The sequence below is a fragment of the Danaus plexippus genome, chromosome 2, assembly GCF_018135715.1.
Source record: "Danaus plexippus chromosome 2, MEX_DaPlex, whole genome shotgun sequence".
Classification (NCBI taxonomy): domain Eukaryota; kingdom Metazoa; phylum Arthropoda; class Insecta; order Lepidoptera; family Nymphalidae; genus Danaus; species Danaus plexippus.
In genome coordinates, this window is record NC_083537.1 from 6,921,167 (window position 1) to 6,936,578 (window position 15,412).

At 30.0% G+C, this 15,412-nt stretch overlaps 2 protein-coding genes across 6 annotated transcripts in view; one reads left to right on the top strand and one right to left on the bottom strand.

The window, feature by feature from the left end:
* The window catches only part of LOC116779571 (dedicator of cytokinesis protein 9), a 31,353-nt gene extending 17,503 nt beyond the window's left edge, over positions 1–13,850 (top strand). For all 3 annotated transcript variants that reach the window (XM_032673924.2, XM_061523202.1, XM_061523204.1), the window contains exons 30-34: positions 8,094–8,506; positions 8,761–8,977; positions 9,187–9,352; positions 10,838–10,963; positions 11,308–13,850. In XM_032673924.2, the coding sequence (XP_032529815.2) occupies positions 8,094–8,506; positions 8,761–8,977; positions 9,187–9,352; positions 10,838–10,963; positions 11,308–11,521 (1,136 nt within the window). In that variant the 3' untranslated portion in view covers positions 11,522–13,850. The remainder of the gene's footprint in view (positions 1–8,093; positions 8,507–8,760; positions 8,978–9,186; positions 9,353–10,837; positions 10,964–11,307) is intronic.
* Positions 2,349–6,902, bottom strand: LOC116779570 (venom acid phosphatase Acph-1-like). Of its 3 annotated transcripts, XM_032673923.2 has the most exons (8): positions 6,542–6,902; positions 5,423–5,547; positions 5,196–5,306; positions 4,891–5,130; positions 4,376–4,558; positions 4,171–4,291; positions 3,699–3,910; positions 2,349–3,206 (listed from the first exon to the last, which is right to left on the bottom strand). In XM_032673923.2, exons 2-8 carry the CDS (start codon positions 5,540–5,542, stop codon positions 3,054–3,056), a joined length of 1,140 nt encoding a protein of 379 aa, XP_032529814.1. In that variant the 5' UTR covers positions 5,543–5,547; positions 6,542–6,902; the 3' UTR covers positions 2,349–3,053. The 3 variants fall into 3 exon arrangements, with proteins under 3 accessions (XP_032529814.1, XP_061379199.1, XP_032529813.1); XM_061523215.1 differs by lacking the exon at positions 5,423–5,547; XM_032673922.2 differs by lacking the exon at positions 6,542–6,902 and having other exon boundaries at positions 5,423–6,052.
* Positions 13,851–15,412: the final 1,562 nt, after the last annotated feature.

Consider the following 15,412-nt stretch of genomic DNA (forward strand, 5'->3'; position numbering starts at 1 on the left):
CGGTGACGCCCTTGTCGACATCACATTGTGTTGGAACATTAGATTTTATCTCGTTACAGACTCCATAGAATTCGTTATTTTATGTGACATGCAAGTTATTGGTGTTGCATATATAGTTAAGAATTTATTGTACTGAAATTTTATCCCACGGAATTTTATTGTGGACATTTACAATATATGCAAATCGTACAGAAGCTTTAATAGTATAGCATCTAAACAATTTGCACGACCCTCGTATGGGATCAGGAACGGTTGCTTCTATCTAATAGAGTGAAGTGAATTAAAAGATTGCTATGCCTGTGTACGAACGAGTTATATCTTCCGTTTGTCCCCTTCGTCGAATTCTGTATTATTGTCCTTCTTTCTAAAAATACATCACTTGTAAGATTTTAACGTGTATTCTTTATAATCTGGTACTAAATATAAAAATACTTTTTTTTTAATTTCAAAATAACATTTTATTAAAACGGGGATTATTTTAATTATTTATGCATGTGGAAATTCTAATTTATTGATAAGTATTACAAGAGAAGCCTCGTGGGTAAAGTAGATTAAGTGATGCTTTAAATTTTTTTACTTTCTATACATTTTGAAAAAAATAATGTTTATATACAAATATAATCATATAAATAATATAGTAAAACATATATTTATGATTCCTTAAGAATAATAGAAATTGTGCTGAGATTAGTTTATCGACGACGATTTGTCTACCTAAATGTTGGTGTAAAATTGTTCTTACTAAGAAACTGTGCAAGTTTATCTTTTCAATGGATTTGATTTTTTATTGTTACTTCGTTTTTCCTTTAACAAAATACACCGTTCACTGTAACCCATGCTATCATTACACCAGTGTAATGTAAATACCCACAATGGAATATGTTTTCAGCTGGTTTTATTTCATGCATTTTTTACTATTATTAAAATCCACGAAGTCTAGAATTGAAGTTATATTAATTTCTATCGCGACTTAATTAATAAAAAGTGTTTAAATCAAATAATCGTGCAAGTGTTCCACATTATCTGAACCAAAAAATATGTACAAAGGTACTTATAAACTGAGAGATGAGAAAACAATAAAATATTAGGTAAAACATTGAGGGCAAAAAGAATATTGGACATGCTATTTTGAAATGAGTTTAAAATTATCATAATGGATTATCCAGAGTGCCCAACGTGGGTCTATATATGAAAATTTGTTTTCAACACGTTCATTAAATAATCACACCGTAAATAAATTTAAATCACGTGTTTGAAAAAAATCTGTTACAACTATAAAATTACTCACAACACATCCGCCAGTTACCTCGGCAATATAAAAAGACGATGAACAGAAAAGTAAAAATTAATTATTCTTAACGAAAAATCTACTATAGTTCTGTCACAGTTGTTCTCCACAAGTCGTTACAGAAACTAATTTAATCTAACGAATATTTACATTTTTATTTGGTAACAACGTTTTTATCTGCAAATGAAATTCAAATGCATTGTAAAGCAATAAAATTATATTATATCTGTAATTTTTTATGTAAAAATTAAGTCAAGGTCGAAAAGTATTTTATTTGTAAATAACTTATAATAATAAAATAATAAAAATCTGTCATATGGAATATTAAGATATCAAAAAATCTTTCGTGTAAACCAAATCTCATAGACAGAGATGATATTATAGGCCAAACATTATCAGTCTATGCTATGCTAATAAAGACTTCAATAGTATTTATTTTAATAAAAAAATATTATACTAAACGTTGAACGAGTAATGAAGAATTATATCAATTCACTACCCGACTAATGTGGCGTGTCAATGTTATTGAGACAAAGTAACCTTAAATAACATAAATACTATATATGTATATTTGTTGATCGTGAACACTTAAATTAATAAAAAGATAAACATTTCGAAGGTTTAATGTACTAAATGAGAACAAATAATTGTCTACCTTAATTTTATAATAGAGTCGTAATTAGATTTCTTCAATGACTTACAGATTAAACTATTTGACAGGACAGTAATATAACATCAGTAGGTCAAATAGCAAATTAAACTAGAGATAACTAGTCACCAAGGTGTCAGCCTCCTACGTAGACATACTCAAGGGGATGTTACAAAGCCTACAGAGCCTAATAAACTATTATCTGATATATTATAGCATGTAAAGCGACAATAAAATAATTAAGTATATGGAATAATAGATTTATATGTTTCAATGTAAGAGTATTTTATTTACTGTATACTTTTGAAAATATGCGTTTGATTCAAGACGAGGCAAAAACACCAATACATTAAATTGAAACTTAATTTATATCTTTATGTATAATTTAGATATAAAATAATAGAGAACGCGTAATATACGAAAAAAATATTTTTATTTAAAATGTGTACATTCAAGAAACTTAAATATAATTATTTAAAATTTTTACTACTAATTAAAACCAAGTAAAAGCATACCCTTTTTTAATCGACTATTTTTAAATTAGATTAAAGTGTCTTAAAATAAGGTACCAAATACGAATTAAATAACTCAACAGTAGCTCTTTTCAACGCATTTATTATTGAAGTCATAATATCACAGCCGTCCCACATATTAGTCGAACAAATCAATCCAATACATTCTTATCTACCAGCAATTCAACAATTGTATTATAACCTTTAGTTAAAATTTAAAACTTGTTGTATTTTAAATTTGATAATTTTACAACATTTCGTGGAATTTTATTATATATTTTTCTTTAAATCGGGGAATAAAGTATACAATAAAAATCGTAATATAAATATACATTTAAAAGTAACTAACCATTAAATATGTTTCAATAAGTTTTCTGAATATAAAAAAAAACAACGTCACAGCCATTTATTTTATTTTTCTTAACAACTTTTTGCTGTTAAAATAACTATGTAACATTTTGTATTTTTGTATAGAAATAAAATAATATAAAAAACATTTTAATGTCTTATGACGTAACCATTTTAATATTTATAGACTAAAACGTACATAAGATATCAGTTGTCTTTGACGGAATAAAATAAAAAATTACTAAATTGTTTCTTATTAACTATAACACAGAGTTTTTAATTCACTTCTCGGCAAAACATTATCTCTTGTCAGTTGTATAAAGGTGTTATAGTCGCAGAAAGTTTGTCCCCCGCAGCCAGCGATAGGCAAAATCTCTCCCGGACCGCCAGCATTTCCAGCATACACAGCCTAACAAATACATTATCATTATTATTATAACCTTAAATAAAATTCTTTAATTATAAAATAATACTTAAAACTTCTACAAAGTACATTTAATCTAATGTGTCTCATTTCTATGATTTTATTTTAAACAACAATTTTTATACAGTCATAAAGGTAGTCAAAAATAAATTCGTAATTTACTAATAAAAAGAAAATTTCGCGTAATGTTACCATGAATAAGTAATTGAATAATTAATTAAAGATATATTAAAATAAAGATTAAAGATAATTAAAATACCGAAATTCAGTTCAGAGATAGTATAATTATTGTCATCGCTGCTGACTCATAACTGAAAGGCTTAAACAGAACGCTAATATTGTCAGTTTTTACAAACTGCTATGAGGATAACAAGCAATTAAATTTTTTACTTCTTATTTACCCGTATTAAAGTTCTCTGATTTAAAATTCTGGTTTCGTTTTATATTTATCTGTTATAAGTAACCATAGATATTTACCATAAATCCGTACTGTCCCGTCGATGGTCGCCTCCTCAATTCAAGCGATATGGTTGCTCCATATCGGGGCTGATGAGGTTTAAAGACCCTTATGGCGGCCATCAGTCCGGCTACATTGTTTTCATGAGCTGATATTAAATATAGTTTCGGGCGATCCTTATCACCTGCTATAACGGAGCTCGTCGCGTTCAGTATATCCATCAGAAGGACTCCTGCGTAATAATGATTCACGGTCATTGCCAGGGCAATTGACATTGATTTTTTTTTGTCTATATTGTTGAAATGAATTTATATAAAAATGTAATAGAATTTTTGAAGTTTGGTAAGCGCGCAGGCAGTAACATAAAAATGGAATGTGTGCAAACAATCAGTAGAGTAACTTATGTAAATATAGTAACATGTAGGCTGAAATTTAAAGGTTACTTTTCTATATTTAATAGACCATTTTCTCTGAAATCAATCATTAACTTACCTGAGGCTAATCGTATCTCCTCACTTGTATAAAATTCTATGGCGTATTCTAATTTTGTTACTTCTTTTATTTTCGGCATCACCTTTTGTGCCCAATTTGGAGGGCTCACGCCAACGTTCTCCTTTAATATTAATAGATATTTTTTATATATTATACCGCCTCGTCATTATGCAATAAAGTAAATTGAGCATAGCTTCTTACTTACCAACGTTTGAAAGAGATTATCTAGGAAGAAAACGTCATCAGGAGTTGTGATATTAGTTCCAGTTTGTGAACTTATAAAATTAAATAGTCCTTCGTAGGATTTCACCTTTGGTTGGAACTCTGGGTAATCGTTGACAGCATCTTTCAGTTTTAGATAACGTGGGCAATTGTAGTAATACATTAACTATAACAATTATAAAATATAGAAATATTAGTATTTCATATACACATACACATAAAATATACATATATACTATTGACATGTCTCATTCAGCATATAATTACATAACATTTAATTGAGAATATAAGGACTTGTAAAAAACCGGACTAACAGGTAATGGCACTCATCTTATTATTCAATTTGAATAACCCAATTGCATAATAGTCTCCGCTACATACACCAATAGTCCCGTATATTAAAGGTTATTAATTTTCCGACTTATGACCAGTTCTTGAAATAAAATTTAGAACTAATTAACTTTGATTACTTTTTGACTTAATCTGGTTATTACTCACGTCGTCGTCTTCCGCCGCCATGGTGTCATATGGAACAGGCTGCCAATTAAGGAAGGGGTTCCATTTCTGAGCTGGTGGAGGTATATATAGTGCGGCCAGAGCAGTCAACGCCGTCATCTTAGTCCGTGCAAAGGATGTCGTTCGTATTGAAATCTCGTCCGGCAGATATAAGCGGGATATGAAGTTATCGTAGCGTTTTCTGAGATACTCTCCTACGAGATATCCTCGCTGCTTCCCTTTCTTTATCGCAAAATTATATTAGATATTTGAAGTTTGTTAATTAATTAAACAAACAAAATACTTACATTAGTCAATGCTTTAGTTCCATAAGGAAAGAAAATGTCATTATTTTTAACATCAGCGGGATACTTTTCTATCTCGGCCTCATCTGGGGTCCTATCGCCGTGACGGAAAACCTAAAGCGAGCACTATTCTTTTAATCTATATATTATTTAATTTAATACTGTAATTTTTTCTATTAAGACTCCGTATACAATGAATGATAAAACAGTTTATTGAGCCCAAAACCTACCACGAAAGCCTGAACTAATTCGGTGTTTTCGGCGTCTTCATTCAGTGCACCATTGTTTCGTATACGACCAACTACAGACGGATTCTGACGTGTCTCTTCACCACACACAGCCACCACCATTAAGGCTATCCAACAAAACGACTTCATGTTTCGTATTGTTAACTAGTAACTAGTGATTTTATCGGCTTTATCTACGCTCGGTCGCGAGCTGTTTTCGACTGCCGTACTGGGAGCCTCTACATCATTTATATAGATATTATTATATCTATAGCGGTCTGGATCGGTACCTCTGAACGGTGCAAAATTATCGCACAATACGACCAGTGCTATTTTTTATTAAGTATTTATTGTTTGATAACTATTACCAACATTTGTGAGGCATTGATGCATGATGTAATTAATTATTAGTCTCATTTAAATTACTAAAATAGACAAAACATGTTAATGAAGACCATTATGTATGGTGATTCTATGGTTTCTACGACATTGCCATGTGAAGCTAAACTCGCTTGTAAATAACTTGGAACACAGTATATTAAATGTGTATATTAAGGATTAGTGGTAATGCAATATCTCTAGTTACTTAATATATTAATAAGAGCACACTGCAAATTAGGAATATTTTTATAATAGCAAGACGAGCATACAGACTATAATGAAATAAAAAATAAATAGTCAATAAGTTTATATTCATTTAGAAACTTCCTGATAATTATTTGGCAGTTCTTTTTATTTTTCGATTGATTTCTGTAAAAAAAGCTTAATCAATACATATTTGAATGTCATAAATATTAAACACTTTAAAACCGAATTAACCAGTTTGAATTGCTAACATTAATAAAATTAGACCTTAAGTAACGTAATTATGTGCCTTAAGATATTTAATTCAGATGTTACTCTAACTGGTAAATTCGTAAGTTAACTACCATTTTTACATCTATTTTGATTCTTTAACACATAAAAAATATCAAAAAATATCGCACCGAGTAAAATTATTCAAGTTCACAATAAAATATGATGTATTAGGTTAAAAAAATATTTACATTTCAATATATAGTGTAGCATTTTTAAACACAGCGCGCCGCTGTTTCATATAATATCCAGAACTAATTACAATACCTCGAAACCAGCTGATGACATTTTTTTGCGCCTCGATCCGTGAATTTTGTGACTAATACAATCTGCTAAAATATTTAAAACTTCACTTAGTTTCAGTTTTGTATTGTATAGGTAAACGAAGCTGTCCTTTACATAACATTAAAGGGACCTAAAATAATTTAAATCTTAATTCCTAGAAATTTAATGACAACATCAGTTAAATTTGAACGTCATTAATTTCAACACGGATTTTTAACACACCACTCGCATTTCTCACAAACAAAATAAACATAAAATTTATATGATTACTCCACTATATTCAAGTACACAACGAACATCAGTCATTTTCCTAATCAACACTCTTATTTATAATGCAGTAATCTGTGTATGGCACTAGTTGACTTAATATTTATATTGAAACAACTCGACCATGAAATCGATCAATCTATACATGTCGAATTAATTTATAAATTATTTCCCCGCACGTATATTGATACGTCTTGAGATAAGCATATAATTTTGCTGAATAAAGACCTAAAGTGTAGTTGTAAATATTATTCCCTTAAATAAATTTATATACAAACTAATAGCAAAACACTTTACACAATTTTCAAAAGCAATTACTTTTCATTTTTACTTAATATTAGTCTTCATATTTAATCATATTTGTTACGACAATTAATTCATTCTAAAAATAAAATATTTTTTTTTATCATTGTATGAAGTTTTTTGAATTATATACAAAAATTAATTACATATTTGATTGTTCTATAAAAAAAATCTAATTTACCATCCATTGATGCTAAAATCATTTTTATCAAATATTCAAGATATTATAAGGATTCGATTCAGGAAATTTATTTGAATCAAAATTAAAGGTTGATTTTCCTTTATATTATTTATTCTAAACAATAAGTATTTCCCACGATGCTAATAAAATCATATTTTAAATACCACTCGATTTGTATAAAGATAGATAAAAATAAAACCCCTGCTCTCTCAGCGAACCTAAAATAGATCAAGTGTCATATACTCATGCATCAAAATGACTACGCGGGTAGTATGTCATGTACATATCCCATCAATGATTTGTGCTTCAAATTAATGGCATACTTAAAAAATATCATCCAATATAGATGTATAACTACTAGATCTTATAGAGCAAGAAAACAGCGCTCCCAGACTAAATATTCAAAATCAAGTGTCACACTGTAAGTAGGATTGTGTTTTTTGCTGGCGATATTTAAAACGTAAAAAAATTGCCAACAGATGGTGTCTAGTAATATTAACTTTAAATTATTTACAATAAACATAATCAGACCTAGGGTTATAAGTAAAGTTATTTAAATGTTTACTTACCTGTAGCACTTGGTACCTGCGAATTGGCCTTCGGTATAAGCAGCAGCCTGGCCTTCTAGCAGATATGTTTACGTTTACTGTAGACACTAATACCTACCTATCATATATGTTTTGTCCATCAGAAAATAAGTAAGGTCAGGGAGCCCTGGCATCTTGGACTATTAAGCAATTAAGAATATCAATGCAACCTATTACATAACAAATTTTTTTAAAGGTATGACAGATGTCCATTATAACGAACAATCACTCCTTGAACAACTGATGCTGTGTACGGAATATGTGGATAAAGCAGAGAGATATGAATTGCTCGGCCCTCTGTATCGTCTTGTAATTCCAATATATGAGAAGCAAAAGGATTATCAGGCCTTACTCACTTGCTACCAACATCTAACCAAAGCTTACGCCAAGGTCATTGAGGTAACAAACTCCGGCAAAAGGCTTCTAGGAAGATTCTACCGGGTCGCGTTCTTCGGAAAGGCCCACTTCGGGGAAGACGAAGAAGGCATAGAATTCATTTATAAGGAACCTAAATTGACGTCACTAAGTGAAATATCAGAAAAACTTCAAACATTCTATGAGCATAAATTCGGTGCCGGCAACGTCAAGATGATTATGGATTCAGCGCCGGTATGTAAATATTTAGTTATTTGCATATTCTAACGTGATCTTATTAAAAATTATACAAACCAGATTATTTATCTTTAAATAACTAATTCTTAAAAGATGTTTAAAATTATTTTTAATACCACAAAACGGTTTCCTTGAATGTCAAAATATTTATAACAAAACTATAAAATGACCAATTTACATATAACGTGATATTGCGACATAAATGAATTTAAGAGCTTATAATCCATGGTATATTAAAAAAAAATCAAAAGGTAAACCGCGAAGATTTGGACAGCAAGCTGGCATATATCCAAGTAACTTGGGTCCGTGCCTCCCCTGAAGGTATGGGAACGGCTATCAGCGGAGGGGAAGGGTCATTCGAAAGGGTCCACAATGTGAGACGGTTCGTGTTCGAAACACCATTTACTAGAGACGGGGCAGCCAGAGGACCCGTTCATCATCAGCGATTGCGGCTCACCCATCTTACTGGTTTGTACATAGATAGTTTTTGGTTTATTAAGAAGTCAAAAATGTTGTGAGGTCTTTTGTAAATGCAGGTTACGTTAAAGAAATAACTGTTTTAAATATACAAAAAAGTATTTTGTTATATATCAGATAACCTTAAAATTCTTAACATTCTTCAAAAATTTTGAAATTATGTTAAAGAGAAGATAAATATAGCTTGCTTTTATTTCTAGCTGAAAACTGGTTCCCATATGTCAAACGTCGAGTTCCAGTTATAGATACACAAATAGAAGAGAAGAGTCCCATAGAGGTCGCCGTTTCAGAAATGGAAAGTCAGGTCGCTGAACTATCTGAAATAGTCAATGCAAAGTCTCCCGACATTAAAAAACTCCAACTAAGGTAGGATAAACAGAGTAAATCTAGTTTCTAAGGGAAGATCTACTTGAAATCTATTACCCTTTAATATTAGCATGATAATGTGTAAACTTAATTAATAATAAAAATAATAAACAATTAAGGAAAAAAACTGGACAGCTTGATGAGTGAGTTAATAATAGTGAGTCCGCTATTTGATAGATTAGTACTTATTCAGACGTTTGGTTTTTGCATGTGTTTATATTACCGCTTAGATGTGTGAGTAAAAAGATATTTAAAAAAAACGATGTTTTGTGTATCTATCTGGCCTTTCCTCAAAAGTTGATAAATTTATGTTTCAAAAGAAACTAAGTGTTTTAAATACTAGGTGTTTTTTATTAGTTTGTAACTACATAATCCTGTCGTTTCGGTTCCTACACCAACCTGATCACGAGCAGACGAGATGAAAGTGTCTGATTACAACTTCATCTATCATGTAGTTACAAAAAAAAGCGCGTAGTATCCGAAAAGCTTACTTTCATTTTAATGAATATACGCGAAAATCTTAGATATTTTTCTTAACGCCTTTCTTCTCCGTACTTTCAGCGTCTAACTTCGTATGATATTGTAGTCTTTGAGCTCTAACTTCCCTTCAAATGACTTTTGTCATTGTAAAGAGCTTCTTATTTACTCATAGTGCTTAACATCGAAAATGACTCGTGTTGTCCAAAAAAGGATTTTTCGATATCAGGATGCTCTTAAAATATAATAGCAAAATAATTTATCCAATGAGAAGTTATTTACGAATAACTTCAGATCTAATGGCTACATTTTCGTAGTACATTATTCATTCATTGATTCGGCTCCTTTATACAGGAACATAGTTTATTTTTAAATAACTTGTTTCATCTATGATACCGTTGATAAATCTGGCGAGAGAGGGACAGAAAAAAAAGGCTTCGTCGGTAAAAGTGACATAGATAGGGACTGATCATAATTCGTTGATCCATACACTTGAAGGCTTTGTGCAGGATTTAATAAACGAAATTGTTACCTGTATATCGGAATAGACTACTCAGGAAAACTTAGAACCTTTTTTGAGTTAGGCTGGAGTTTAAATCAACGTACATTGACTACATAAAATGTACAGACTAAGTAGAATACATCAGTTTTTCTTGGCAGACTTAATTAAGTAAGGCATGTTACTGTGCTGTACCTCCATTCTGTGCTATTTCATTTTACTATACACATATCAAATATAAATACTATTATGTTTGTTTTGATTTATAAACCGATATAAATAGATAGGTTAAGAAAGTTAGACGTAAGGCGGGTTAGAAAATCTCCCCACAACACGGACCTCGCGTCCTTCGTAAGATGTCAGCTCATGATTTTTCTTATCTTAAAGAAGGTGCTAATCGAAAGATTTTTTTGTCACTTTAGTTTAGACATTTTTTTAGTATATCTGGTGTATCAAGTTTATAGGTGTCTATCCACATTGAAGTAAGTCAACAACGATTTTCCTTTCAGACTCCAAGGCAGTATATGCGTACAAGTGAACGCGGGTCCGCTGGCGTACGCTAATGCATTTTTGGACCCTACGCTAGCGCCAATGTACCCCGACGATATGGTCGAAAAATTAAAGGCAACATTCAAGTAAAACATGTTTTACTATTTACATATAATTAATTAATATTTTTGCTGTGGAACAGTATGGTAGATAAATATAGAACCCATACTTCTATTAGTATGTATTGAATCGTCAACAGTATTTTTATATATACATTAAAACGGAGTATTTATAAATTGTATTAAAATAGTAACAATAGCCACAGGTACATGACATTCCATTATTCGCAGATTCAAATCCTGCTCATATCTATTCATTTTTCATAAAATATATTATATCGGAAATTTAATCAAATTTAGGTCTATACTGTTTTAATATAAAAAATAAACAACAAAAAATGGGAATTAAATCGTCATTAACGTTATTCCAGAGAGTTCCTGACGGTTTGTCACGCGGCGCTGCAGTTGAACGCTAAACTCATCAGCTCTGACCAAGTCACCTATCAAGAAGCGCTAGAGACGAACTACTACAAACTAAGCGATTCTCTCTCCAACGTGTTAGGTCAGCAACTACAAGACATTCTGCTCAATGGAAACCTCAGCACCACCGTCACCGGCGTTGAATTGGAGTCGAGCAACGCCTGAACCGTGTCTAGTCTAAATTTTAACTATACGACAATATCACGACTTTAAATATAACTAAAGAAGTAGATATCTCTCACAAACGGTTCAAAGTTCGTTAGTTTTATACATTTTCATACTTCTAATTTTCTAAATTTTCTATTATTTATTATACTATCATACAATCAAAATTAATCTGTTAATGATCCGTCTTCAATTGAAAGTTATGCTATGCTTATATGCAATCTATATATTAGTAACAATAATACCTAAATCCCGTTTTATATTACCATTTTGAATGAACAACAGAATCTATGTCAGACAAATAACTATTTATCTATAAATTGTTAAAAGAATATAACTAAGAACTCAATAATATAAGTGTTCACATATAATTCAAGAATATAACAAAAAATAATACCTGGACAACATCTTATTTCTATTCTTAAATAATAAAAGTAATTCTTAAACATGTCCAAAAAACAAAGGCTGGATTCAAATTAAAAATGTATTGTCATCCCACTTTATGTGTCTGAATTATACACTGACCTCAACATTATTTACAATTTGTATAATAATTTTTTTTTTGACACAGTCTGTGTACAAATGGGAATTTTGAATAATTTAAGGCATTTTTATTATATGTACAAATATATACAATCACATAACATCAACCTCAAAGTAAGACTAAAAGTAATATTGTGATATTTTATTTATGAACACTGGCTAGATAATTTTTTCTTAAATTATATTCTGAACAATATTAATATAATACAGTTGGGTCTTAGCTGTTTTCATAAAGACAAATATTATGAATGTCACATTTCATTAATATCTAGCAAAAATTAATATTTTCCAGTGCAAATGAAGCCATAAATTAAAAAATAAATCTAACATTACGCAATGTTTTAGTAATACTATTATAACAATATTTAGAATTAATGTTCCGATATTAAATCAATTATTTATAAGTCAATTACAGGATCCATCCCCTTTATAAGGACTTTTGTACTAACCTGATTAGCGAATCACCTTTTGCCAACATCTCTAAAGTTTTCATTCATGTCTCAAAATAAGGAACACTTTATTATTAAATTAACCGATTTAACGTCTATGAATTTTGGAGGTAAAAATGTATTTCTACATAAGTTACACTAACACATCGCCTTATATTATTATTTGATTTTCTTTGTTTTTTTTTTTAGTTTTTTATTGCTAACGCGTTGTTTGTTAATATTATTTGAAGCAGTATATTTTTAAAGTTCCTTGATCTGTTCCTCAGTATGGATTTATAACATCGGTGTATACTGTGAGTAGCTAGGACGTGATGAGACTACACACGTCAAAAACGTCTAATATTTTCGTAGGAATCAATGTTAATTCTTAGATAAAATTAAAAAAAAAAACCTGTGTTGTATCCTTTGCGTTATATTAAGAATACATTTTAGTACAAGTTATGTTCTTGTTCTATTTAAATTATATGTTGAGAGACGACATTATTTATTTAGTTAATATTGTTTGTGTTAAAGTACTTTTTTTTATTCTAAAGTAATATATTCTCAAATTTAGTATTATGTAATTTCATGTCTGACTCCATTCCATTTTTGTTTTTACATTTATATAGTACTGGTTATAGAATACAGATAATAAAAACTTATCAATTTAAGAAGTATTAAAAATACACCATAAATCACTGTTTGAATTTTTGTAACATTTATTAATATAATTTGAACATCAATTTATGGAGAATTCATATATCATTAATGTTTAAAGTATTATTGTCTATTCTCATGTTACACTTTACCTATAAAACTAAAATTGTCGTTGTTTTTTTTAAATATTATTTTGTTTTTAAGCCTTTAGATGTACTGAATGTGTGTCTATGTACGTTGATGCTAGAGTAAGTATTAACTTCCGCAAAAAATCTGTAATGAACTTCGTGTTTGTGTTATAATATTGTGTTGGTAATTTTTTATGAGTCATAAAAATATTTTCAGGCAATATTTTCTCTGAACAACCGAACAACTTAATTTCAAAGTTATATGAACTTGTATAAGAAACTTGAATTTATTTAATACTCCAAAGACATTTTTTTTTACATATATTAAGTATATTTTAGCGAATAAAATATACATTTTGTTATACCTTTCATGTACGAGTACTTAGTATTGCGTATCCTATCTCTTATATGCCATGAATATTGTATAGTGCTTTATTGAAATAAGTACTTTATCCTAGACATTTTTGCGATGTATCTATGCACAAACTAATTTAATAAAGAATTTGTATCTACTAGATCTGATATGTAATCTGACTTTGCTGTTTTAATACATTTATAAGAACTATAAATAAATGTTTTATTTAAACCCTTAAACAATTTGTTATATTATATTATGACTATATTAAGAAAATATATATTCCTTTGTTATCTCTTTTGTAACTAAAACTATGTTAGTTTGAGTTAATAAGAGTGTTGCCGTAGGTAAAATTACAGAAAATATTTTTTATTCATAAACCAACTATACCTATTTCCAATATCCGAATTGTAATATCTTTCAATAATTTATGTATATTTTTATTAAACTTATTTCAAAGAATAAAATTAATACATTAAACGAGAACGTGACGAGTGATGATCAAATCTATAGAAAAAACCATTGTTGCTGGACATAGAAATTACAAAATTAAAAGATTTGATTGCCGGAGGAAATAATAATCTCAAAATACACATTAACCCTTTATTTGTTATTGCGTAAAGCATTATATACTTATTAAGTATTGGCTCGACGCTTACAATTAAACTATACCTACCGAAACCTGACTATTACCAGCATTGAATAAAACTTAGATCAATATACACAAAGAAGGATTGATACGAGGTTTCTTAGTGCTGGTGTATTTCTAGAACAGCTATCCGAATCCGAGGACTTGCATGTGTAGTTTACGAAATTATACTCCGCACTTGCAAAACAACGGTTTCTTTTTGGGCTTTATGTTATGAAACGACGAGTGATGAAAGTGTCCTCATTGTATTAGTGCAGTGGATCGATAATGTGTTTTTTACTCACAACTAAATGTCATGAGCTCATTTAAATACATGCAAAAAAATTTGGCATTTATCAAATTATTATTATGCTGTATATTGCTGCCTTTGATTATTTATCAAAGGTAGCAGCTATTTTATGACAAAACGACTATTGATTACCTAAAACAGAAGTTATCAATATTAACATGAAATAAAAATATACAAATCATAGTATGCAGTATTCAATGACCGACCGCGTCGACATTTAATGCGATCCGTCATACATGACTAAGCAAACCAATTATTTCGATTTATTTCTGATGCACCTGAAATGTGAAAAGTAAAGTAAACAATTATTTATAGTGTTTTATTTTTTGCCCCTCAATACCTTTATTTTTTGTTTTGATTACTCTTTTCAAATCCCGAAATCAGAATATTACTTTGCTTAATATTCGTCCTGATATGTACATAACTATATCTTCCGGTTTCCTCCCAGGTTTGTTCTATAAATTTGTTATTTTAAAAATTTTCCTCCTCGTGACTCCACAATACATTTTAATTTTTATACAACCGCATCAAACTAAACATTTTTGTTCACGAACAGACAGAGCTTCCTTTTATGTTCGCCTAAAAAGTATCACCGATTAGTTTAGATAGCACCTTGAGTGCAGAGAGTACACCGCTGAATGTTCCAGTAAGGGAGCAGTTGCACTTTCATGTATAAAAAATACCTATAAGTCGTTAATTCCACGTCACGGTTTCTGTGGTACACCTCTATTCCAGAGAGTCCCCAAGTAGCCCAAATGGAATCCCTAGGATACAAGGGAACTTGACGGGGCTCTACGTTGCAGACTTGAACAAAAATGGCGGTGACAATTCGTAAACGGTGT